At 36.9% G+C, this 25,941-nt stretch overlaps 1 protein-coding gene across 13 annotated transcripts in view; it reads left to right on the top strand.

The window, feature by feature from the left end:
- SETD5 (SET domain containing 5) overlaps positions 1–25,941 on the top strand; it is a 79,121-nt gene that overhangs the window by 36,500 nt on the left and 16,680 nt on the right. For 3 of the 13 annotated variants that reach the window (XM_070359530.1, XM_070359532.1, XM_070359536.1), the window contains 17 exons: positions 607–831; positions 4,187–4,379; positions 4,662–4,767; positions 5,094–5,302; positions 5,641–5,699; positions 6,227–6,405; positions 7,345–7,383; positions 10,634–10,876; positions 11,449–11,597; positions 11,964–12,081; positions 12,811–12,920; positions 13,869–14,118; positions 14,509–14,592; positions 15,235–15,492; positions 16,167–16,487; positions 16,869–17,111; positions 22,362–22,491. In XM_070359530.1, coding sequence (XP_070215631.1) covers positions 4,288–4,379; positions 4,662–4,767; positions 5,094–5,302; positions 5,641–5,699; positions 6,227–6,405; positions 7,345–7,383; positions 10,634–10,876; positions 11,449–11,597; positions 11,964–12,081; positions 12,811–12,920; positions 13,869–14,118; positions 14,509–14,592; positions 15,235–15,492; positions 16,167–16,487; positions 16,869–17,111; positions 22,362–22,491 — 2,590 coding nt within the window. In that variant the 5' untranslated portion in view covers positions 607–831; positions 4,187–4,287. Of the gene's footprint in view, positions 1–606; positions 832–4,186; positions 4,380–4,661; positions 4,768–5,093; positions 5,303–5,406; positions 5,448–5,640; positions 5,700–6,226; positions 6,406–7,344; positions 7,384–10,633; positions 10,877–11,448; positions 11,598–11,963; positions 12,082–12,810; positions 12,921–13,868; positions 14,119–14,508; positions 14,593–15,234; positions 15,493–16,166; positions 16,488–16,868; positions 17,112–22,361; positions 22,492–25,941 lie in introns of those variants that run through there. The other 10 variants (XM_070359534.1, XM_070359533.1, XM_070359537.1 and 7 more) reach the window with 9 other exon arrangements.

Below are 25,941 nucleotides of genomic sequence, written 5' to 3'. Positions count from 1 at the left end.
ATTTCTGAGTAAATAATTAATAGGACTAAATTTTCGAGATAGTGATTATTTTCATTTGTTTTGATGGGTAAGGAAGACAAGTAGGTGTCACTACCTGCTTCTGTAGAGTTAATGATTATCTGATGAATGGAGGATAAGGAGGAGTTCTCTCCTGCTGATTTTCCTTGAAGGCCTCTTCCTATGTACTTCTCATTATTCTAGAGTAAAGGGGCTGCTACTGTATGGGCAGGTTACTTAGACCTTCTGATATTTGGGATAGAAAATGTGGAAAGCAGTGTCACCTGTTTTTTATAATATTCATTGCCTAGAAAGAGGACCTTCAGAATCAGTGGTACCAAACTTTTTTTTCAGCTAAGAGCAGCTTTAGGAATTCAGAATTTGTCGAAAAGTCCAATCCCTAAAATAGACTCTCAGTTCTTGAAGAATTTAAATGCCAAATGGCAATGAAGGTAGGCCTTCATTATAAAACTTTATATATTATTCACAGTTTTAAAATTTTTAGCCTTTTGTATCCCTTCTCTTTTAAGTTGTCCGAGATTCCCCCTGCTCACAGATTCCCCCTCTTGTCCTTTTACCTCCCTTGTACCCAATCTTCCTTGCTTACAGAAAGGAAGTGGAAGCCCCCTACCTTTCAAGACGAAGTGGCACTACACCAGGATGTGAAAGTCCAGCGAAAGAGACCCAAGGGGCCTAGGGGGCAGCACACCCCCAGAAGCCAAGTCTATTCCAGGCAGTACCAGGGATTAGGGTCTGGGCTGGAAAAATCCTGGTGTTTTGAATATGTTCAGGTCCAGTTCAGACTCTTGATCCCACAGCCACTTCTTGAGTGAGGTGGGTGTTGCTCTAATTCCCCTGTTTCTCTTGCCATTTTCACAGTCCCTGGGGATTCTTTCCCCTTCAGCAAAGTAAAGAAACTGTTCCAAAACTCTGGGTTCAACTGCATCCCTGATAATAGTGGTTTTCTTCCTAAAAACTGAGAATATTAGTAAAGAGCATGTGTATTTCTTCACAAAGCCACCTAGAATAACTGTTTGATGACTTCCTTAAAGAGGAAGACTTAAAATGAAGCTACCCTAAGACGCAGTCTGTTATATTCTGGGGTAGTCTGTAATTGAAAGCAGTTTTTGGCCTTATTCCCATATAAAAAAGAAGATGGAGGGTGGGGGGTGGGAAAGGGTGGATTGTGTTACTTCCAGAGCCCTTTTTGTTGTTTTGTTTTGTTTTTATTTTTTTGCATGCCAAAGAGATTTAGTTACACCAATAGCTGAAGCTTCCAATTTTATAACTGTTTCCCAAAGTACTTAAAAACTTAACTGCATCAATAGGTAATTGTATAATGTTAATGGATTTATATAAAGTCAACCACTAGCCTCCTATAAGGAATGACTAACAAACTGTATAGGTAGACAACTCTAACATTTGTGAGAAATTTCAACAACAACAAAAAAATTCAGTGTTGATTAACTCAGTAAGATTGGGATTAGTAGCTAAGAAAAAGACCTAAAACAATTATTCTTAAAACATGTATTTTTCCCAGAGTACAGAGGTGACTACCCATAATTGTTGCTTAGGGAGTCCAGAAATAATTACAGAATCAAAAAATGTTTCTGGCCTAAAAATTTGACTGCAATGTTTCTATCGCCTGAAACATTTTCATCTTTGATCTCCAGACAGATTTCCACTACTGTAGTCATACCTAATTTTTCAGTGTTTCATTTTGTATCCCTACAAGGCAAGAGAGTGTCAACACTTAGCTTATATACCGTTCTGTTAAATTGTTAATGATATTTGTTAATGCTTCATTATGCGTATGTCACTGTCACGCATATTCCACCATTCTGGGCACTCTGAGATTAAACCTGGTATTAAGGGCAATATACTCAACTAAGTAAAAAGACCTAGACCTTACTTTATGGGATTTTAAATCTGATGGTAGTGGTCTACATTATGTTTTGTTTTTGTTTTTGTTTTTTTGTATATTTGTAGGAAAACCTCTAGATGTAACAATAGAAGGAAAGACTTTTCAGAGTTTACTGTCCTGCCATAAATGAATTTCAGAGGTAGTGTTACAACAACAGGTTGCACATTGTACTGAAACACAATTGATGGAGTATATCTGTTGTGAGCATGCCTTCTGTGTATGTGCCCAACTGTCATAGAAGTTTAAACACAGGGGAAGAAAGGCTACAATTACATTTGCATAAAATAATTGGCTAATAAAGAGATACAAACCTAATACTCAAATTCTTTATCAGTATTTTAAAATATAGAGAAGATCTGGTATATGTATATATGTTAAGGAATATCCTAGGAAATCATGTAGTTACCTGTCAACGTGTAATTATGCATTTAATCTGTAACCAGTATGGAAATTGCAAAGTTTCCTCATCAAAAGATATGAGCTTAAATTTTAGTATTTGTCACACATAAATAATATATTAATGCTATGCTTAACTACAAAGTATTATGACAATGGGATGGCCTTTTAACCTACACAATATACATTTTATTTTTATTCCCTAGACTTGCACATGAAGTGCATATGTTCATATTTACCCAGTTTGGAGATGGGTAAGATACAACCAGCATAGCTCCATCTCCATGGCCATCTTTTATCTCATGCCACTTTCTTTTATCCCGTCCAAAAAAAAAAAAATCCATTTCTAATAAACAGCTGTCATGTTTCACCCCATGTGTTCAGTAGTACAAAATCTCTTACATAAAATATGTACAGCTCTTTGAAATACTTATTTATGTAGTAAATTAACAATGCTGTATAAAGTTATTACTTTCTCTTAACTGTCCATCATAGAAACTAAATTCTACCTTCATTTTATTAATGCTTGTTTGCCTTTGGTTTCATTTAGGAAACTCCACCTGTTTCCTAATAATCAGAGCTGATTGCCTCTCAGTGAGCCATATTCAGATCATCTATTTCTCAAGAATACTGACCTGCATTCTTGATGTATTCCGCCCCCACCCCTGCCCAGTTCCCATCTTGCAAACACTCTTTAAGTAATAAAATGCATGCACTTCACTAACAGAGAATACTTTCCTATGTCTAAAGTTCTTCTTCACCTAGAAATTACCTTTGCTGTTATTTATAAGATCCCTTCTCAGTTTTGGAGCATATAACTGGGTGAGTTGGATACATATCTCAGAATTTTCTTTTATCCCTCACTTCTTAGCTGACATTCACCACATTGAACTGCACACTTTGTTCCCACCAAGTCCTGTATTATATATATTTCCAAGCAGGAAAAATGTTTATTACGTGAAACAAACAGTATTCATTATTTGCTTCCCTAAAAGACCCTTTGATCCATCACCAAGACTGAGTTATGTGTGTCTTTGGAGTTTCTAATTTGTGAATCTCAGTGCTAGAGTGCTAGTTAATTTAAATGACAGATAATCCATTATTCAGTTTTGCAAAGTCAAACAGTTGCATTCCTTAATTATCTTTCAGAATTCTCCAAAACCTAACCAGTTACCTAAGCAATCAGTTAAGTTCTTTTTGCCCCAGAAATTGAATTTTGTCCTTAGCCACCTCTATCTTTTTATTATCAAATAAGGGCTACATTAAATTTCTTAACTTAAAACACATTTATAATTATTTTATATTAATAAATTGTGCTTAAACAGTTATTTTCCACTCAGTGTTGGTACAGAAAGCTACTCAACCAAGCTTCTCAATAAGCCTGGTTATTTAAGATCTTACATCATTTTCTTTAAAGGAAGAAAGTTACCCTGGTTTCCAAACTAGTTAGGTATAGTGGAAAGAGCACAGACTTTGGAGTCACATTGACTGTGTGACCTTGGTAAAGTTATATAATCTCACCACCTCAACTTCACATTCTGTAAAAATGGGGTGCTCTTTACCTTGTTTAGTAGTTGCAGAGTAAACAATACTATAAATCTCCTAGAAAATAATAGACAATTCAGAATGGTACTTAGTACTACTGGTGTTATTTGTCACTAGAATAAACTTCTGAGTGCAGTTTTGATTAGTTTGAAGTTCTGTGGTATTACCATGCAGCTATTAAATAATTGTGTCCTTGATATGCTTGCATGTCATTGGTGGATGAGAAATTATTATTCTTAATATGTGGAAGGTGTTTGGGGGTTCATCAAGATGAGAGGTATGATAAATATAAGATGCCATTGTTTTTACCTGTACTTTCTTCAGGGTATCCTGTCTTGGTAGTGAATGGAAGAGGGCCTGGTCCCTGGGGCAGTGCAGAAGGCACTTTCATCATCTCACTCACTGCAAATGTCATGTGAGGTTTCATGGAAGTATTAAGAGATCCAATTAAGAAGAATAGTTCTGAGTCTAAACCAGCCCAGAGTGGCTTCTCTAGGGGAAACTCCCTGCTCAGCTGGTACGTTTGTGTTTGTCATTAGGGACACCTTGTATCCCAGGTGCCTGCTTTGAGACATCTGCCTATACTGGCTTCATGTTACACACAAATCCACATTTAATAACACTCCTACTGTTATTTATAGGCTTAGTTACGTTGATGACATTGTTTCACTGAGTTCTTTCTCTTACTCTAGTGGCTGGTGGTTGTGGAAAGAGGAGGGGTTAGAATGGGAAGTTAAGTCTTAGTTTAAGGAAAGATTAGGTGTTATGCTATCATGCATTGCTTTTCGCCTTTGTGCAGCCCTGAATCTGTGGAGGCTAGTCCAGCAGTTAATGAGAAGAGCGTGTATTCCACTCATAATTATGGGACCACTCAGAGGCATGGGTGTCGAGGACTGCCTTATGCTGTGAGTATGCATTTATTTCTCTCCAGAGCAGTGATCTTCCTGGAGTGTAATCCATTCTTATACATTGTGACTTTCTTGAAATGTTTATATGCAGCATGACGAAGTTGCCCCTTTTGCACTTCCCTGCCTCCAGCGGACGTCTAGCCCTGCATCATTGTTCTTGTTTTTATGTCCCAGTTGACCTTGGCATTTTGTTTTATCACTTTCCTGGTTGAAGCCAAAAAACGAAGGGTACTACTTTCTTCTTTCTTTCCATATGTACCATACTTTAGGGGAGAGAGGGGCCAGTGTTTGGACACTGTTGATTTAAAAAATCTTATTTTCAGGATCATAATTACGGAGCCCCTCCTCCTCCGACACCTCCTGCTTCTCCCCCTGTCCAGACGATCATCCCTCGTTCTGACCTGAATGGCCTGCCGTCGCCCGTAGAGGAACGCTGTGGAGACAGCCCGAACTCTGAAGGAGAGACTGTTCCTTCCTGGTGTCCTTGTGGTCTTTCTCAGGATGGCTTCCTTCTCAACTGTGACAAGTGCAGGTAAGATCGTGTTCCATCTAAATCCAACCCTGGGTTACTGGGATTAGGGTTTCTTATTAGTAGGGAAAAGCTCAAAGTATTCTTTCTTGTGTTTGTTAATGTAGATGATTCCTTAGTGCTCCTTGGCTCGAATTCTCTGCACTAGGTGAGAATTGCTGACAACAAGGAATGAGAGATTGATCTTAAAGCTATTGAATTTGATATGAAATTTAATGTCCTGGAAACATTTGGTAGGTGGGAGGAAGGGGGTAGTATATGCAGAGATACTTCTCCCATGTGTGCGATGATGTGCTGCATGCTGTTGGAAGGACTACTTTAAGTTTGTTTTCCCTCTTTAGGGGAATGAGCAGGGGGAAGGTTATTAGACTTCATCGGCGGAAGCAGGACAACATATCAGGTGAGCCAAAGATGGGTTAGGCCCATGTTTTGACACATACTATTTTTTGGTTTTAATATTCGTCCTAAGAACCCCTCGTGAAAGTTCCCGTGAAAAAAAAAAGAAAGTTCCCATGATCCCCAGCTCTTTTCATGGACAGTCATTGAAGTCTTCTCAAAAACCATAGTAATTCTGTTGTTATGAATTAATGGTATCCAGAATCAACAGTTTAGGCCTATACTAATCAAAATATTGCCTGTGAGTGCACACACACACCTAAGAACAGATCTTTTTCTGTGTTACATACATATCAAGGCAAGGGAGCTTGGGGACTGAATTCAAGGCGGGAAGTACATATAGAGAATAGAGTTTGTGTGCTTAGTGAGAAAGATACAGATAGAATTTTGTTTTCATATGGATTGTGGTATTTATGTTCTAATAGAGTTAGTAGAAGTAATGACTTACTGAGTATGGGCTAGATCTAAAGGAATGAGCTGTTTTTTAATGCACTTAGGATTCTTATGCACTGTGAACTGACCTTCTTCCAGGTGGGGATAGCAGTGCAACAGAAAGCTGGGATGAGGAGCTTTCTCCTTCCACTGTGTTGTATACAGCAACACAGCACACACCTACAAGCATCACCTTAACTGTTAGAAGAACCAAACCCAAGAAGCGGAAAAAGAGTCCAGAGAAGGGTCGTGCAGCACCAAAGACGAAGAAAATCAAGGTATGGAGGGTAAAAGTATCTTAAATAGAAATATATCTGAAATAGCCCAAATGTTGGATAAAGAATACACCAAAGTTCTTTTAAGAAATTTGATCCAGATGTTTGATGGGCCACTTCTGCTCTGTTTGCGAAAATCAGCTAATCTTTGTTACGAACATACAGATCAACCTCTTTTCTGCCACTCCATACCATCACAACTGGCACATAGTTTCTTTTACTACAACCCCACATCCCAGGTATGAAATCCCAGCCCACCTGGCACAAGTCCGTGTGTACAGCTGCCTCCAGTCTAGGCTTCCACTGTCCTAAAGTATCTCCTGCCTCCTCAACCCCAAAACCCAGTCTGAAATTCTTGTGCTGTACATGCCCACTTCATGTTGTTGGTTGATTGTTTTTTCCCTTGTTTCAAAAAATTCAGGAAACGTCTCTTGAACGGTCTAGGCTTACTCAGTGTTGTGGTCACTTTCCTGTATTCTCAACTAAAAAGTCTCCAGAAGAAACCTCTTCTGTTTTGTGTTCTTTCTTCCCCATCACAGCAACTTTGTTGCTTCTAGGTGACTTGCCCACCCCTTATTAAGGGGATTGGTCTTTATTTCCTTCTTAATTTCAAACTCGTAAACCTGTAGCCTTACTTAATATTTTTATATACTTTTTCTTTTAGTGTCAGGGGTACATATAGGATTTAAGTGATGCATGCTCTTCCCTGTTAATTACCTAATTTCAGAGTGGAAAGTATTGTTATTAGCCTCAGAGTTCACTGGCCTTATGCCACCCCTATTCTTGACAATAGTGTGGGGAATTCCATTGTATTTGTTACCTAGAGTAAACGGGACAGACTAGAACACTAGTTCTTGCCTTAGTTTTAGTCTCAGATAGGTGTAACTGTCATTCTTGGTACCAAGTTTTGTTTTGTTCTACTTGTTTTCCTCTTTGGGATAGGCATTTCGAGAGGGATCCCGGAAGTCCTTGCGGATGAAGGTAAGGGGTCTTCTTCTCTGATGCTGTGTTTTACTTCACTGTGATCTTGCATTTTGGTCAGCTTCTTTCCTGACATTGATGGTCTGGGAATCTTGGACTTTGCTTTTTGTTAGTTTTTAATTGTTGCCATTCAGATTTCATAGAGCCTTTCTCCAAAGTGGATTTTCTTGGCCATTTTCTAAAATATTTTTTCCTTTCTGTAATCAGGCTTTGTTTACTGGTTTTTCATTAGCTGCTTTTCTTGGGGTACAGGGTAAGTGACATTTTGCCAAACAAAATGAGGTTGATGTTTGGCCTCCATCTGATTGGCCTCCATCTGAGGAGTGAAGTTTTTCTGTTGATAGGGGATCTCTTGTGCACTCACCCTAGCATCATGTACACTTTAATCACCAGTTGGAAGGATAAATTTCATCAGTAGGAAAGTAGTAGTGTTGATGAGAATTATTCTTACTGGAATTACTTATTTTTGAGTTGTTTTCTCCTGGCATATCTACTTGGTATAGAAGACTCAGGTGATGTTAGTGTATTTCTTTTCTTTAGTTATCAAGTAAAAGCTTATGAGACATGATTTCAGATAGTGGTTGGATAATAGAGAAATTATGTACAATATTTAAAGAAACTTTCAGCTGATGAAGAGTTTGCCCAAAGGAAATTTGAATATACTGTCTGATATCTTCCTTTACCTATTTGTTTATGTAGAAGGATAGTGTACCTCCCAAACCATTACTTATGGCTTCAAAGTATTCAATTAGAATTAAGGTCTAGTTTAGTTCTGTAAGTATTCTTACATCTGGATGTGTAAATGATATAAAAGCAGAATCTTTGTTATTGACCATTATAGGGTAAACATTAAACTCTTTTAGTGAGGATAAGCTTTCTTAGGAAATATAGATGTAATACACATTTATATGTGGAACACCAAATTGACTCATTTAAAAAGATCATTATAAAAAGGTAGCACTTTTTATAAAATTAGAAGGCCTCACCTTGCATATGCCCATAAACAGACTTGTAAATAGCTGTATAAAAGATGGGAGAGGACTTAGAGCCCAAGACCACCAGAATCCTGGAATGTCTTGGAACACAGTTATTGTTTCTTTGCTAGATCGTTCTCCTGTAAGGAGACCGTTGCTCAGGGACCTTAAATAGATTTATGGGGCAGACATAGCCCTGATCCCAGGTGTTAAACGCTTTTCTTTTTTATCAGCTATTGTAACTTGCCTCTAGAAGTTTGAAACTTTCTGAAAGCTATTGACTGGCTCTCCCAGAAAACTACATGTTAACCCCAAATATTGCTTGCAGTTTTTGAGATGTTGACAGATAGCTCCATAAGCATGTTAAAATTTAAATAATTAAAAATTACTGGTTTATTTTGATTCTTGTATCATAATTCTGAGTTATAAATTCTGTACTCAGAGTTAATTGTTACTAAGTACGTTATCAAAGATCTGAGTGGGAACCATAGCATAAGAATGAGAAGAATCCATCATTTGGCTTTTTAACCCCAAAGTTGAATTTCCCTACTGGAAGCTGGTCTAAACCAGGATTTTTCAACCTCAACACTGTTTGAGCCAACAACATTTGAACCAAATAATTCCTTGTAGGGATCAGAGCTGTCTTTTGCATTACAGCAGGCTGTGTAGCATCATCCCTAGCATTTACTAAGTGCCAACAAAGCCACATATTAATCAAAAATAACTTTAGGTATTACCAAAAGTCTTCTTGGGGGTTGAGAACCGTTGCTCTAAACCCACTGAGATGGCATCTCCAGTACTCAGAACAGGATAGCAGACTAGACAAGAGTTGTGTTAGTTAACAATAGCTAAAACTATGGCACAGGCTTCCAGTATACATTGTTTGACAAGTCAGAAATTTAGTGATCACTACTGGATGCTTAAACCTGGGAATTCTATTGGGGCACCCCTAATCCCCAGTCTAATAAACTCCCTTAAAGTCTTCAGTTTTGCACTTTTTCTTTTGCTCAGCTGCTACTGTCCACCTCAAGCAGGCAGTATTCTGTTCTCAATGTGTTGGCCTTAGGTGTTTGTTAGATCCTTTTGTTTATTGTTCATCCTTTTGGAATCTAGTGAGTAATATGGAAAACAGTGGTATTAAATTTTTCCTTCCATTTTGCTATTCCTTGGGGGAAGGATGGTAGAGAATAGTCAATCAAAACTCGTGACATAGAAATGAAAGAAAGCAATTGTTACAATGGGTGTGTTTTCTCTCATTCGTGGAAACCATATTTAATTTTTGTATACCTGTTTTTGCAAGTTTAAAGTCGACATGGATTTATAAGTAGCTTTGGTATTAGTGTCTTTTCCTTCTAGTCATCACTAGTGTGAAATCATCACTATCAGTGTTTGTTTTGTTTTCTGATAACACCTTAAGTCCTGAACAGGAGAATTTATATCAGACTTGAGCTGTGGAGGAGGAGAATATATATCAGACTTCAGCTGTGTCTGTATGTCAGAAGCACATAAAGTATTTAGGAAGATGTTGGCAAGATATGATAATATTTCCTCAGTACTGTACTGTCACAGAGGGCAGCGGTTTTCCAAGTGAAGTGTAGCAGATTATAAGCATTTCCTACACTGCATCTACCCATGCCCCTCCCCCACCTTACCTCTTCATTGTGTGGCTGTTTTGCAGTGTCATAAATAGCATGCTAGAAAGATATACTGAATGATAGCTTTTTCTGTGGGAAGCAAGATTATGAGTTACTTACTTACTTGGGTCACATGTAGCTTTTAAGTGAAGATATATTAATTGTATAATAAGACATGCAAAAACATACTCCTGGATAGTAGTAAAACTACCAATTTGAAATGTCACACTGATGTTTGATAAATATTGAAAACTTAAGCAATGTGAGTATTTTGAAGTATCACTATTGTTCATTTTTATGAAGATTTTCTTACAAACTTGATGTCATTCTTCTGATAAATTTGGTTTTTATGATGTAAAGATGGTCATAAAATCGTAGTGATGGGATGGAATTGCAATCCAGATTGATTTCTTACTTTATAAATGAACTTTATAAACTGAACCTCCCAGCTTACTGGTAATAAAACCATGATAGAAGCCAGATCCTGACTTCCCAGGCCATTGCTCTTAGGCCACACAACTGCCAAGTGAAAACTAATTTTCTCTGAATATTTAGCCTGGCAGTCCCCCAGCCCACCCCTTCTCATCCCATCCTGTCCTTTTCATGGACTCTCCTAATCTACTTGACCTTTGTTCTCTACAGAATTCTCCTTCTGAGGCACAAAATTTAGATGAGAATACAACTGAGGGATGGGAAAATCGGATAAGATTATGGACTGATCAGTATGAAGAAGCCTTCACTAATCAGTACAGTGCAGATGTACAGAACGCCCTTGAACAACATCTACACTCTAACAAGGAATTTGTGGGCAAACCTGCTGTTTTAGACACTATTAATAAGACTGAATTGGCCTGTAATAATACAGTTATTGGGTCCCAAATGCAGGTAAGGATCAAAGGGTTAAAGACTCCTAATTAGTTGAGATTTTAAGAACTCAGGAAAAGGACATATTTTGAAATTAGCCTATCTTTCAGATGTATAAGGCCTTAGGGTAACAAAGTAGCCATCTATTGAGAAGCATCTTTAACCAAAAGCAAGTTTTGGTCACTTGAAAACTGTTCAGATACATACTTTAAGATATATATCTTTATTAATTAAAAACAGATAAATTAGGATCTAGGAAATTTATACTGCCTCAGTAGAAATTATTAAGATTAATGGAAACCTAAGTTCTTACATTACACATAGAGCCACTAAAGTTTTAGTCATATTTTTCTTAGATTTTTTTTTTTTTTTTTTTTCTTTGGGGTAAGGGAGTGGCAAGTTCACTATACAGAACCTATTTCCTAGAAATACTAAGATTTTATCAAATTTTAAAATGTCTCATCATTGAGCTAAATAACATAGACAAGTAAAACCTAAAAGTATTAGTGCCTTTCCTGCAGTTAAGAGATAATTTAAGTGTCTGCTTAGCTCCTGTTGATATCATCTAATGTTAATATTCTGATTTTATTCAGCTACAATTGGGAAGAGTCACTCGTGTTCAGAAGCACCGGAAGATCCTGAGGGCTGCAAGAGATTTGGCTTTGGACACTCTTATAATAGAGTATCGAGGCAAAGTCATGTTACGGCAGCAATTTGAGGTCAATGGGCATTTCTTCAAAAAGTAAGACATCATTCATTAAGTATTAAGGGCTAAAGTGGGTCTAACTGAGCAGTATAGCTGTAAAAGCTATCCTTGTGGGTAGGATGCTCTTGCAGGAAAACTCACGCCTCTCTGCTATTTGTAGAGAAGTGCAAATAAATCTGCAAGTTGTTTAATCTGTGAAGTGGTGATGACTCCTTTCTAAACAAAGCATTCCTTGCTTTGTGCTTATTCTTTAATCAAAAGCAGACAAGCATGTGATGTTTTCTAAGTTTAGGCATTGCAGAGGGCTATCCCTCTTCTGTCATCATATGCTTCATATTTGAAATCATGGGGTAGCCTTTTTATTTCCATTGAGAATTACAGGAATTTTAATTATATTCCTAGACCATACCCCTTTGTGCTCTTCTACTCAAAATTCAATGGTGTAGAGATGTGTGTGGACGCACGTACTTTCGGTAATGATGCTCGATTCATCAGAAGATCATGTACACCAAATGCAGAGGTAAGATTTCTGTAGCAACTTCTCTTTAAATGGAACCACCAAAAGGACAAGTCAACTAAAGAAACAGTCTGAAAACTTCATCCAGATTAAGGTCTGTAGATGGTGGTTATAATCTTTCATTGTAAGAGATGAAAATCAAAAATAATGGTTTATTTATTCTGACAGGATGAGGTCAAGGAGTGGATTTTTTTTAGAGAAGGCAAAAATGCAAAAAAACAAGTTGGGATTTGCTAAAGAGAAAGAGCTAGGCTGGACAGGATGTCAGTGAGGTTATATTAAAAAATTGCCATACAAAAGATGTATCATTGGGCCAAAACTAAGGTGTGTGGTTTCATTTTTTAGATTTTAGGTGATCAGGTTGAAGGAGTGATTCTAGACATTTCTAAAGTTGATTATTTGGTGCATAATGAACGCGCCCACATCAACTGCAGCGAGAAAATCCACAGAGCTTTTTTTATAGACTAAGAATTTTAATTTTTTGGTACAGCTGAAAACAGCTTTAAGATGTAGATCAGTGTTCTTACTCTGATTGCTAACATCTGAAAATTTCTTTATTTCAAGAAATATCATAAATTTTCAAGCAATTACTATATGATAGTATCAAATGGAATAACAGACTACCATAACTAAGTGAGGAAATATTATTTGAGTAAAAGGTGTTTTTTTTTCCTCTTACGGAAAGTTTCTATTATTTTTGATAAATCATAATCATTAGCCTTGTTCACACAGGTGCGACACATGATTGCAGATGGGATGATTCATCTCTGTATCTATGCTGTTTCTGCTATCACCAAGGATGCTGAGGTCACCATAGCATTTGATTATGAGTACAGTAACTGGTAAGATCTCAGCCTTTCCTAACATGAGTGGCCTTGTCTTACACTTTAAGCTGTTCTTTCTGTTCAGTCTGCTTTTCTGCCTTGCCATTTCCTTTTTTTTTTTTTTTTTAACCCTTTGTTTTCATAAGTAATGCATTTTCTGCCTAGAAATCATGGAGGGAAAGACAGAATGAGGGTGTTGTGTTTTAAGAGAGACAGGTACATAGTGTGATAACTGCTTACCAGTCTTCTAACCAAGGGTGTTTTGGCCTTTGCCTCTATGTAGCAAGAATAACAGAAAGAGTATGTATGTAACACTCCTAGAAATTACAGTAGTTATCTGTTGTTACACACACAGCTATTGTTCCAACTGTCATACAAAATAAGAATCTAAAGATTCACCTCATCCACTCACATCATCCACTCAGATCCTCCACTAGAATCCAGCTGTATATGACAATGCAGAAAAACAGATAGTAAGTCACAGATGATTATGTGATGGGTTTTGTAAAATGACTGCTTCTTTTGCCTTGATCCTTTTAGGCAATAGGGTCTATGTAGTAAACCGATGTCCGGCACAGGTATATGTGTGGTACATGAAGAAAAGGTATTAATAATAAGTAGGGAATCAGTAGGCAAGAGTGAGGACATGGTGAAGGCAGACACAAGGTAAGTATGACTACTTCAGACTCTGTCGCGGATTCACTGCCTTTAAATAGCACAAAGACAGTTGGGAGAACTGAATTTAGTGAGGACTTGCTTTCCTGTCCACTGAGTGAGTTTGGGTTATATAGAGAAATGGCAGAATATTGAAAATATTTATAGGACTCTCTCAATGACTCTGTTCAACTTGTTCAAAGATAATACCAAAGGAAATTGCTATACTAAGATTTCAAGATAATGAATAGATAATATAACTGATTTTCAAGGGTACTGAGACACGCACTTTTGGTTGTTTCTTTGGAGCAGTAATTATAAAGTGGACTGTGCATGTCACAAGGGGAACCGGAATTGCCCTATACAAAAAAGGAATCCCAATGCTGCAGAACCACCACTCCCACCTCCTCCAAGCCTACCTACCATTGGAGCAGAGACGAGACGTAGAAAAGCACGACGGAAAGAGCTAGAGATGGAGCAGCAGAATGAGGCCCCTGAAGAGGATAACAGCCAGCAACCAGAGCAAGCTCCTGAGAAAGTAACTGTATCCAGTGACCATGAGGTAATCTTCCCTGGTCAGAAGATGTTGCTATGGTGTTGATCCTCTTCATATGAAGAGGATCCCAGCTTGCCACATGTTGTTTTATGTAGGGAATCTATGTTAACACTTAATACCCTTCATATCAAGGTGGGTATGCATTCATTCATTCATTCTGTTTTTGTATTTTTTTTTTTTAAAAAAAAACAATGTCAGGAGCATCCTTTTGGGTACTTACCAGGTTTCAGTGCAGTGAATTGTATTTATCATCTGTTTTTACCATGTGACCCCCATATAAGTAACACTAAAGCACTGGAAATTGTTTCTACAGAGTTTTAAGCTCCCAGGGAAAAACCAGGGGTTGAGTTTTTTCCTAGTTTAAGAATACAGCTGAATATCGCCTCTGTCTTAAAGGAAATAGACAATCCAGAAGAAAAAGCAGAAGAGGAGAAAGAAGAGGTTGCAGATGACCAGGAGAGCCCAGCTCATAACAGGAGGGTGGGTACCTTCTAACATCTTTTTGTTTCTGCTGATTCCTGCTACCTATGGCATGTGAGCCCCTTCAGAATTTATATCATTTTATTTCTTCAGTAAGTTACTATACCATCACCTTTAGGTCACAGTTTGGGTTTTTTCTCTAAAGTAGATTTTATAAAAATGTTTATAAAAATGTTTATTTTTTACACAGACACACATATAGTTCTCTAGTGGCTATTATCTGTTGATGGTTTTAAGAGGTTTCTTACTGACAGTCTGGTTTAAAAAAAACTGTCTTGTTGAAACAAAGTATCTTTGTTTGAGCTAACTTAGTTATTTCCTACATTTGTGTGACTTGACATTTAAAAAACCAACAAAACCTGCAGTCATAATGGATTCAAAAGTTCTTCTTTATGGCTGCAATCAGTCATGTTTATTTATGTCCTTGAGAAGCTGTTGAAGAAAATCTACTTGATTTTTTTTTAACTATGAAAATGCAGAGAAAAATTAGTTTTGATGGCTATTTTTCTTTTGTATTAAAAAGTTTCAAAATGGCTGACCTATTTTGAAATAAATGTCTATCAGTTTGCATTAATAATACTTGTGAAAAGCTGTTGTCTTCTGGTAGAGGCTTCCTTCTATGTTAATGTCTTTTCTTTCTAGACCCGGGAAGATAGGAAGGTTGAAGCCATCATGCATGCTTTTGAAAACTTAGAGAAAAGAAAGAAGCGGCGAGATCAGCCCTTGGAACAAAGCAGTTCTGATGTAGAGATTGCTGCCACCACCTCAGAGACTCCTTTGGGAGAGGAGACAAAAACTGAAGCCCCTGAACCTGAAGTTAGCAACCCTGCTTCAAATATTGCCATCACAAGCAACCCACAGAGTGTTGGAGTGAACACCCGGAGGTCTTCCCAAGCAGGAGTAAGATGAAAAGACTCCAGGCCCTAGATAACTCTTACTAATATCAATTATCTATCTTTTGGAATGGCTAGAATCAGCGTTTTCAGCTTTGCCTTATTTTGCAGTAAATAAGCTGATTTGCTTATCACTTAGCTGATTTGTGGAATTCAGGGAAACAAAATTTGAATAACTAGACTACTCTTAGACTAGAATGGAACTATCTACAGTTTCTGCCAGATAAATTGTTGGTGGTGAATTCATAAAGATCTTGTGGTTTCTCTTTGGCCATCTTTGTAGCATAGTTATGTACCTGACCTTTCATAGGATCTCAGAGTAACTCTTCTTTTTCCTATCTTTACCACAAATTCTAAGCCTTAAGCTAAAACCCCAGTATCTGAGGGAAAAACGGGAGGATTTACCTTCCCTGCTAAGAACCTAAAATTTGGTGGCTACTTTCAGCTGACTTTTGACCAATTTTATAAATATTTTTTGGAAAAAGAAGTAACAGACATCTTCCTGTAGCCTTTCTGGCTGGTTTAAATGTATAAATTTTGTAAGGATTACATTTGAAATTAATGTTTGTTAATGCTCACTTTTTTCACCAGTGAACATTCAGAGTGCTTAAAGTGAATAGGAAGCTGGATAAAATATTTGCTGACATTTCTAGTAAGCAGTTAACTTTGCTGTTATTATAGGATATTGCTGCAGAAAAACCAGTCCCCAAACCACCTCCAGCAAAGCCTTCTCGGCCCCGACCGAAGAGTCGAATTTCTCGGTACCGGACCAGTTCAGCCCAAAGACTAAAGCGTCAAAAGCAGGCCATTGCACAGCAGGCAGAGTTGTCACAAGCTGCCTTGGAAGAAGGGGGAAATAACAGCTCAGTAACTCCTACTGAAGCTGGAAATGTAGACAGTTCGGGAGAAAACAGGCAATTAACAGGGTCTGACCCAACCGTGGTATCAGTTACTGGATCCCATGTCAACCGTGCTGCATCTAAATACCCCAAAACCAAAAAGGTAAGTTACAAATCCATCTTCCTAAGTGTAGTCTGGCAAAAGCTGTTCCTTCGTAAAGTAAAAGGGTCTATAATCCTCAGGGGAGAAAAAGCAGTCTACGAATTATTAGATTTGAGATAAAATGCTTAGACACTGAGTCCATGCTGCTACCTTACTTGTGTTCCCATAATTTTTAAACAGAGCTTAAATTACTGATAGCTGAAATCATTCCTCCCATAATGATCATGGAGAGGGTGAGCCCTTGTGCTCTGATGATGCGAATCATACTCTGCAGCTGTTTCATCTACCTCTGTGCTAGTTTCTAGATGAGTATTGTCTTTGTGCTGCCTCTGGCCTTCACATCTGCAACATCATCAACTGATAGTCTCTTTTTTAACTTAGTATCTAGTTACAGAATGGTTGAATGACAAAGCTGAGAAGCAAGAATGTCCTGTTGAGTGCCCTTTACGTATCACCACGGACCCAACTGTACTGGCAACGACCCTGAACATGTTACCTGGTCTTATCCATTCCCCGTTAATTTGCACCACCCCCAAACACTACATTCGCTTTGGCTCACCCTTTATCCCTGAGAGGCGTCGAAGGCCACTTCTGCCTGATGGCACGTTCAGCTCCTGTAAAAAGGTATGTTTACGTGATTTCTTTTCCTTTTAACCTAGGATGCCTGTAATGGTGACATACCAAACACATTCTCTAGATAAGCACACTCTCCCCATATAATGAGTTAGTTGTTAAGCCACAAATATTGACGCATCAAGAGTCAGTGAGACTAAAGTGGGATGTATACTACATTTTGGTGCTCAGTTTGTCGTAGCAAATTTGTCTTTGTGTTCACTGTTATCTTAGCAGTTGGTGACTGGGTAGAAAGGGGTGTTTTGTGTGTGCTCTTGTGATACTGGTTAACATGTCCATTTGTGATTATTCTGTAAGATTGGGCCCCAGGTACTCTAGAGCACTGTTGCACAAGTTAAAGAATGATCAAATTTTGTTTTGGATTAACTCAGTCACTAATATCATTTGATTGAGAGTAGAGGAAAAGTCCTGTCACAACTGACAGAATTCCTGTTCCTTGATCAAATGAGTGTTTATTCCCTAGTGATTATGGAACCTACTATAAAGTTTTCTGTCTCTCTCTCGCTGGTTTCTCTTCTGTAGTTATGTATTGCTTTTGGATCTAGTGGCAGTCATATTTGATGGTTGTTTATTTTTGGAATGCTTTCTTAATTCCCAGAAGCCCTGCCTATTTTCCAAAGGTGTCTCAAGGACAGGTCACACCCTCAGATCTATAATGTCATTTTCATGTTTCTAGAAGTATAGGACACCCTTTCATTTGGTACCTTTGAGGTAGAGTCTGTTCCCTGGAACACCCTTTTCTCTTATCCTCAGATCTGGATTCAGGCTGCCTTCCTCAGTGTCTGCCATTGCCCTCCTCCACTGGCATCACGTACATGAGGATGCTGCATATAGATTATTTGATGTGATGAAGTCTCCAACTCCAGGCAGGTCTTCCCTGACTCCTCAAACTTAAAGCTTTTCTCTTTTCCCAAAGAGCAGATACTATTTCTTGGGGGAGGGGCATAAAAGATGAACCCAAGTGTTGGGGGATATGGAGGGGAGGAGGGCAGCAGGGATCTGCACACAAAGCAAAGGCGCTACCACTGAATGAGCAACATACACTGAAGAAAGTCTTTTTCCTAATCTTAATCTAAGTGTTTGAGTCACTTACTGATTTATTTAGGGGAAATTCCCAAGTAGAACAGCTCCTAAAGAGAAATTTGATCATGAGATCTTTGCCAAAAGGGTTTGTGGGTAATGGAGTAGCATAACTTTTAGGTGTCAGAAAAGAAAACAGTGACATCTTTAAAAAGAAAATAAGAAATTTACTAAAGGAAATGAAGGTTAGGTCTCTGGGAATCCTTTATTCTATACCAAGTTATTTATCATGGATCTTATAAATTATCTGAGAAGGAAAAAAAATTTTGCCATTTAATGACCATTATTGATTAACCTTGGCTTCTCTGGTGACTCGGTGGTAAAGAATCTGCCTGCTTTGCAGGAGACATGAGTCAGGAAGATCCCCTGGAGAAGAAATGGCAACCCACTCCAAATATTCTTGCCTAGGAAATCCCATGAGCAGAGGAGCCTGGCGGGCTGCAGTCCATGGGGTCGCAAAAGAGTCGGACACGACTTAGCGACTAAACAGCAATAACAATGATTAACCTTATTCTGTAATAATTGGCGGATTTCATTAACTCTGGTATGGCATGTAAAACTAATCTTACCATTACTTTTAGCTCAGTCCCTCATTAAGGGTAATAGCCCAGAATCTACGTTTTCAGAGTAGTATCAAACAATTAGAGAAGCTGTCTTTAGTTTAGAGGAACAAGTCAAGAGATGGCTTAATATATATATGAAATAAACTTCTTCCTTTTGTTCTGTCTTTGGATGGACATAGTACTAGACTTCTAGGATGTTAACTGTTGAAGTGTCTTATCAAGTCAGATAATAGATTTTCTTTCTTTAATCCTTTAAGAAGGATTAATAATTATTAATACGGAATAATAAAGAAGTCTAAATTGTAAATAGTATGGACTACCTTCTTGAAATGCTGCCTTTATCATTCTGATGCTAGGTTGTAATCTTTCTATTCCCATCTTACTTTTTTCCAAGTAGCAGAGTTCTGTGAAAATCAAAAACGTGTAGAAATATGACTTCAAATATGATAGAAAATATATTTCTTAGAATCCTTTTTACCTGGTTATGGTTTCAGACTTTCATCTGTATCTCATCTTTGTGTCTCTCCACTGGCAACAGTTAGAAATCCCATTTAATTCATATTCATATTACAGTCTCTGCATGTATCTGACCATCCTTAGTCTTGTTTTATACAGGCTCTGCTCAGACTTTTATCTATTTGTGTCATATTAGTCTTTAAGAAGAGTTCAGGCTATGCATGTTGACACGTAGCCAAGTATCTTACTTAAGTTGAGTCTTTGAAAATTGTTTAAATCACAAGTTTAATATTTGCTGTTAATGTATCAAGATTATATTGCAAAACAAGAATATAACTTTTTATGGGACAAAATTAATGAAATTGGGTCCTATGTAGAAATTGAACTCAGGTTTATCCTAGATGGAGATTTTTTTAGACTGGTTAGAAAATACTCACATGGTATAGAACCTAAGAAGATTTCCATAATAAAATTGTAATAAATTTCTAAAAATCACTCAGGAAAGAATATAGTTAAACAGATAGATGAGAACAACCGTCCTCCATGGGGTTAGTTAAAACAGCATGTATTCCTAGTAGGCTTACTCTATCATATCTGATTAAAGGAGGTACAAAGCCTTCATAAGTTTAAGAGTGTAAAGTTGCATGTGTATATTTGCATCGAAATTTTTAGAGTATTTGGCAGAATGTTTTATGATGTGTCTGTAGTTTCTAAGTTAAATCAATTCACAGCTCTTAACTAGCATGTTATAGTGTGTCTTGTTGAATTTTACTTGTTATTTTGAAATGGAAGCATTTATGAGTGGCTAACAAGCCTTTCAGTAGTATCTCTCCTTGTTCTCTCTAAATCTCTGAACTCACCTTCTAGGCATAATATGTGTGGGGCATTCGGTCTCCCATTTAGACTGAAAATGAAACACTGTGCTTTGCGTTGATATTTTATTGTGTGCACTGGAGTGATATTAATCCGTATACTCTGTACATAGCCTGAAATTCATTTGAGCTAGTTCTCACTGAACAGTGTGTGCCCAGTACTGTGCTACAAGCTTTCTTCACATGCACTGTCTCACTTAGTATTCATGATAACCCTGTGAGCTTGGGATCATTGGGTTCAATTTACAGATCAGAAGCTTCGGCTCAGAAGTGAAAGTAACTTGCCCAAAGTTAAGCATCTAGGAAGACGTGCAGCCAAGTTTCAATCCAGGTCTTTGGACTCTAAAACCCAAATTAATTCTTTCCCTTTCCCCATCATAATGATACTCTTTAAAACATTTCTATTGCCCATCTCTGAGCTTCCTAAAAATCTCTTCAATACAGAGTTCCAGAGAAGGAAGAAATGTTCTTTTGACCTTAATGACTGTAGCTAGAACTTGGGGAGAAGGGTCTAAAGTTAATTTATTATCCATACGAGTGATTCGAACTTGTTAGATACAAATAACTGTTGGTGTTCCTTCATTATGGGCCCTAAAATACTGTGTAGACATACAGTAGGGCCAGGAGGAAAGAGTTGATCAAGTTGCTGTGTTCGACCATAAGCTAACCAGAGCAGCATCTTATTCCTTAGAATGCCCCTGTCCTGGTTTCTATTTCCCATTTTGTAGTCATCAGATGCAGAGAATTCTTTTATGGGTGCACCTATTTGACACTGGAAATACATGAAATTAACTTACCTTGGAGAAAAGCACAGTGACCCCACATGAGTCCTGTCATCTGCTCTGATAAGAAAAACTTGTAGTAAGGTATCTATATAACAAAAAATTTTCACTCATTTTCGGTCTCCTGAGCCTAATTTTTCCCATCTATACAAGAAATGCTTTGGACAGGGTGACCTCTGAGGTCTCTTCTATGTAGGGAGTTATAGTTCTGACAGATCGTCTTCACATCAGTATTCTGTATGTGGGAGAGTAAGTTCATTCTTGGTCTTATTTTGGCTTCAGAGACTTGATCAAATCCTAATATGATGTGATTCAGTTGATGTTACCTCTCTTTTTTAGATATTCACTCTCTATCTCTTCATGTTTATACTTTTGCTTTTATTTGGCAGACCACAATGCCATTTACATGATGTAAATGTTTTCTTGGCTTCCTCACATTATTTCCTAAGTTCCTATTAGAATTGCTATCTTTGGTAAAGAGAATATTTACTTACCTGTAATATTGGTTCTCTAAAGGTGTAAGTTACAATCACCTTTACTCTTCCTATTTGGGATATGGTCTGACTCAGAAATTGATGTTTATCAAAATTCGATCTGTCTTGTGTCAGGGCAGGAGAGCCACAGAGTGGTGAGCAACCTACAACTGTGTGAGTGTATCTTAAGAGAACATAATTACAGGTAAGAAATTTTCTCTCTTCCATAGGTTGCATAATCTTACTATCCTTATCTCTGTAGGCTTCCTTTCTGAACAAAGTTTGTTTCCATCATTTTAGGCTCCAGTATTCAGTACAAAAAAAAATGTGACTGATTAGAGAGCTCTTTTTGACTTTTTTCCCTTCTTGATTTCTGCAGAAGGATTCTGGTAATGATTTGCATTACTCATGCATAATTTAACCAAACTACTTAACAAGGAGGGAAAACTCACAGGATATTGAGAGTAGTCTTTTTGGAAGCATTTTGGCACTTGTAGTAAAGAGCTATTTATTCTCATCCAGAGTTTTCCTGTGAAACTTTTCTATTATTTCTTCAGATATCCCCAGCACAGGACAGACAACTCTTAAGAGATCTATCTTCTTTTTACACACTTACTTTATGTCCTAGCTTTATTCTGTGTGATCGGAGTCTCTTATATAAACGCTAAGATTTCTTCCTTCTCTTTTCTCATTTATTCCATTCTAAGCAGTATGAAGAGTTAAATAGTAATCATTTTTATTGTTTTTTTTTTTTTTTTTTTTTAAGTGGGACTTCATTATGTGTAATCCAGGCTTTCTCAGTTATGCTCCATAGAAGGAATTGATGGGGCAGTATCCTAAAATGCTGAAACACAAGACAAAAAATATTTTTGACTGTGGACCTGAATGAATGTGTTGTATTTATATCTGTCACCAGTTGATATTTAGTGACCCAGTTGATGCATTTAAAATAAATAGGTGAGCCAAATAGTTTTAAATGATTGTTGATAATCCCCTGGTTCTTTTCCCATTATAGCGATGGATAAAGCAAGCCTTGGAAGAAGGGATGACCCAAACATCATCTGTACCCCAAGAGACTAGAACTCAGCACCTATACCAAAGTAATGAGAACAGTAATTCTTCTAGTATCTGCAAAGACAATGCAGGTGCGTATGGCAAACCTTTCTGAATACATAAGCAATGATTACTTTGGGTCTACATTAAAAATTTCACTGAATACTTTAAAAAGTATGATACAAAAAAAAAATAGCATTGTTCTCTAAATAGTTACTTTACATCTGTCTTTACAGAGGAAGAGAGAGATCTCAAGTCAGGGATCAGTATTCCCAGGACGGCAAAGAAGGAACTAGACAGTGTACAGATAACAGCAGAAATGGTTTTTAAAAAGGTTAGATATATTTAAAGTAGTAAGTTTAGGAGCTCTGTATCCGTATTTATAAGAGGGGAAATAAGAAAAGATGTGGGGCACTATTCAGGAAAGAATCAAAATTGTAGGTGATTGAGTGGGGTGGGACTTGTTGAAGGGGCACGGGGTGAGTAAAGTAAATGAGAAATTATTATGAATTGGTTGTTTTCAAAAGAGCTTGCACAATTAGTGTAAATTTTTTAAAAGACATGACCTTGAATCCAATTTAAAGTCCTCATATGAATTTTTAAACTGGAGGGTCATGAAAAGTCATCTGGTCCGTTGGTTTTGCTGTAACTCTTGCAGGGGTCTTGATTGCAATTGAAAGCACAGGTGCATGAACTTGATACCAACTTATTTGGGGATAGTCTATTACCAAGTTTCTCTTGGCCAGTAGTATTTTAATTGAAAAGTTCTGTGTGATTTCTGTTTCTTTATCTCTAAATCAATTTTGTGAATATTATGCAATCAAAACAAAATACCAAAATAAATACAGTGCTAAAAGTCATGCAAGTCTGTATCTAACATAGTAATATTTCAAATTTTCATAGAAATCTCTTGTTCATTGCCTAAGTAAATATAAACTTGAACTAAATAAAGAGATATGTACTAGTAATATCTGATTTATACTAAAACTTAGTGTAAGATTATATTTGGAAAAAATAGGCTGCTAAAAATAGGTTTTTTTCAAGTTATTGATTTAGTTTATTTTTCTATCCCTAGACTGGATTATACCTTATAAGTTATCACATATATAACCTCAATATAATAAAATCCCAGTGTAGAACATCTGGAAGATAAATGATACCATATATTTAAAATACTTTATTCTCTTCACCAGTAATTAGGAAGATGTACTCAAACCAGGTTAATATAACAGATTTTCGTCAATTTTATCAATTTTTTGGCAGCTTTTACAGTACAGTGAGACCATAACAATTGGAATCTTCTGTCTAGAACACATACATATGTACGTGTAGTCTGTGTGTTGTGTATGTTTGTATTTGAGATTGGGAAAGGGAGGCTGTATTAGCAATTCCACGTCTTGACTGGCAAAGATTCATAAGGAAAGTGCCTACATTATTATGTGCCCTAGTTGGAATGGAGTTAAGACTGTTAGTCACCAACCTTTATTAAAGTTCTCTTGTCTCTAGCATCGAGAAAGATTCAAAGGATACACCTTGCCCTTAAGCAACAACATAAACTGGAAAATATTTAATTGAAACCAAGCAGTACTCAAATGAGCATCTTGGTATATTGCTACTAGTGTAAATCCTGAGGAGTTATTTTTATTTGTTGCTTTGCTTTCTTTGGTTTTGGGGTTTTTTTATTTTGTTTTTCTCATCTCAAAAAGACCAAGGAGATATTAATCAAGAAAGGGAGACAGATTGATACAGTGGATAGACTCCAACAGACCTGAATTTAAAGATCATCTCTACCCTTTACTGGTGCTTACTTCCCTGTAGCTCAGATGGTAAAGAACTGCCTGCAGTGCAGGAGACCAGGGTTCTATCCCTGAGTCGGGAAGATCCTCTGGAAAAGGGAACGGCGATCCACTCCAGTATTCTTGCCTGGAGAATCCCATGGACAGAGAAGCCTAGTGGGCTACAGTCCGTGGGGTCGTAGAGTTGGACGTGACTGAGCAACTAACACACACACACCCTTTACTAACTCACGCAGGTTGTAAAATATCTCTGAGGCTCATCTGTGAAACGGGTATAGTAATATCTGCCTTGTAGAGCTAATATGAGATTAATGTACATAAAGTGCAGTGTCATACCCTCAATAGGAATTATTATTGTCATTATTATACACAGATTTCTTGTTGAACATTTATGGAAAATTTACAGAAATTAATCATATACTAGGATACATTAAGTTCTTTAAAGCTAAAGTTGTGTAGAAATAAACAGTATTAACTCTGCAGGCAAGGGCGAGTATAATGTTCATTATTTGTAAATGATGTGGATATATACCTAGGAGTCTAAATAATTGGAAAAAATAAACTGCTGGATATATAAAAATGCATAGCATTTATTTACCAAGAAAATAAATGAAGAAAAATTTGCATTGCTGAGCTCAACAAAATGAAGAAACTGCCTATGAATAATGGTGGAGACATGTAAAACAAAGCAAATCTGAGGAAAATTTTTTAAGTCTTGAGGAAATAGAGGGAACTTCCATATTCCTTAATGGAAAGAGGATATATAATGAGTGGGTTTTTTTTTTTTTCTTGTCTTCATACAGTTTCCATCAAGCTAGTTTGTTTGGGGTATGATTAAATGATCTTGGAAGTTTATCATAAAAAATAAAGATGAAAGTAACTAAGAAAAATTGAAAAAGTAATGACGAAGAAGTACCTAGCGGTATAAAACTAGTTTCTAATGTGACGCTGCAAGTTGGTAATTAGATTAGTACAGATTCAATATTGGATATATACATGGAACAGAACAGCCAGAAACAGGCTTTATGTAAGTGAAAGATTCTGTAAATTATAATTTTTACTTACGTGGGAGATGGGAAAGAATTAGATATTTGCCAGAGTAAATTCTGTGTGCATTCACTGTTTGGCTTTGTTTTCTTTTTTTAATTAAAGTTTCTATGTCTTTAGCTCTCTGAACTGATAGAGGACTAAGATAATGGGAGAAAGGATTTGCAAAAATGACAGGGAAGTAATATCTCTACTAGAAATTAGAGAAGATTTATCATGTGCATTTTTAAAAACCTAGTTGTAATTTTTCCAGCTACTTATTGTACAGAAGTAGGTGTGGACTAAAAGTAGAAGTAAACAGTGGACTTTTGCACAGTCTTAGTCATGAAGTGATTAATAATTGCCAATAATACAGAATAAAATGACCTGGGTTTCCATGAATAAAGAAATGGTAGAATTTGTAGTTTACCTTCTATTGCCTATACTTTTGATGAAATACTATACAGTAGCATTAAAATTTTTACTGTTGATTTATTTTATCAAATTAACCTCCTAAAAACAGTACACTACTACTTTTGAATTAGATTTCAGTCATCTGAATCTTGAATCTGTAAGAATATTTATTATTATGACCAAATAAAAGTTTTCCATGGAATGTAAAGGAGGTTCAATACTTGAAATTTTATTCATAATTTATTAGCCAACCAAATGGAGGAGGAGGGAGTAATAGCGTAGTAAATGTGATTTTAATGATAAATA

Source organism: Bos mutus, chromosome 22 (genome assembly GCF_027580195.1).
Source record: "Bos mutus isolate GX-2022 chromosome 22, NWIPB_WYAK_1.1, whole genome shotgun sequence".
NCBI lineage: Eukaryota > Metazoa > Chordata > Mammalia > Artiodactyla > Bovidae > Bos > Bos mutus.
Note: the sequence above shows the minus strand (reverse complement) of the source record. Positions and strands in the feature narration are given on the sequence as shown.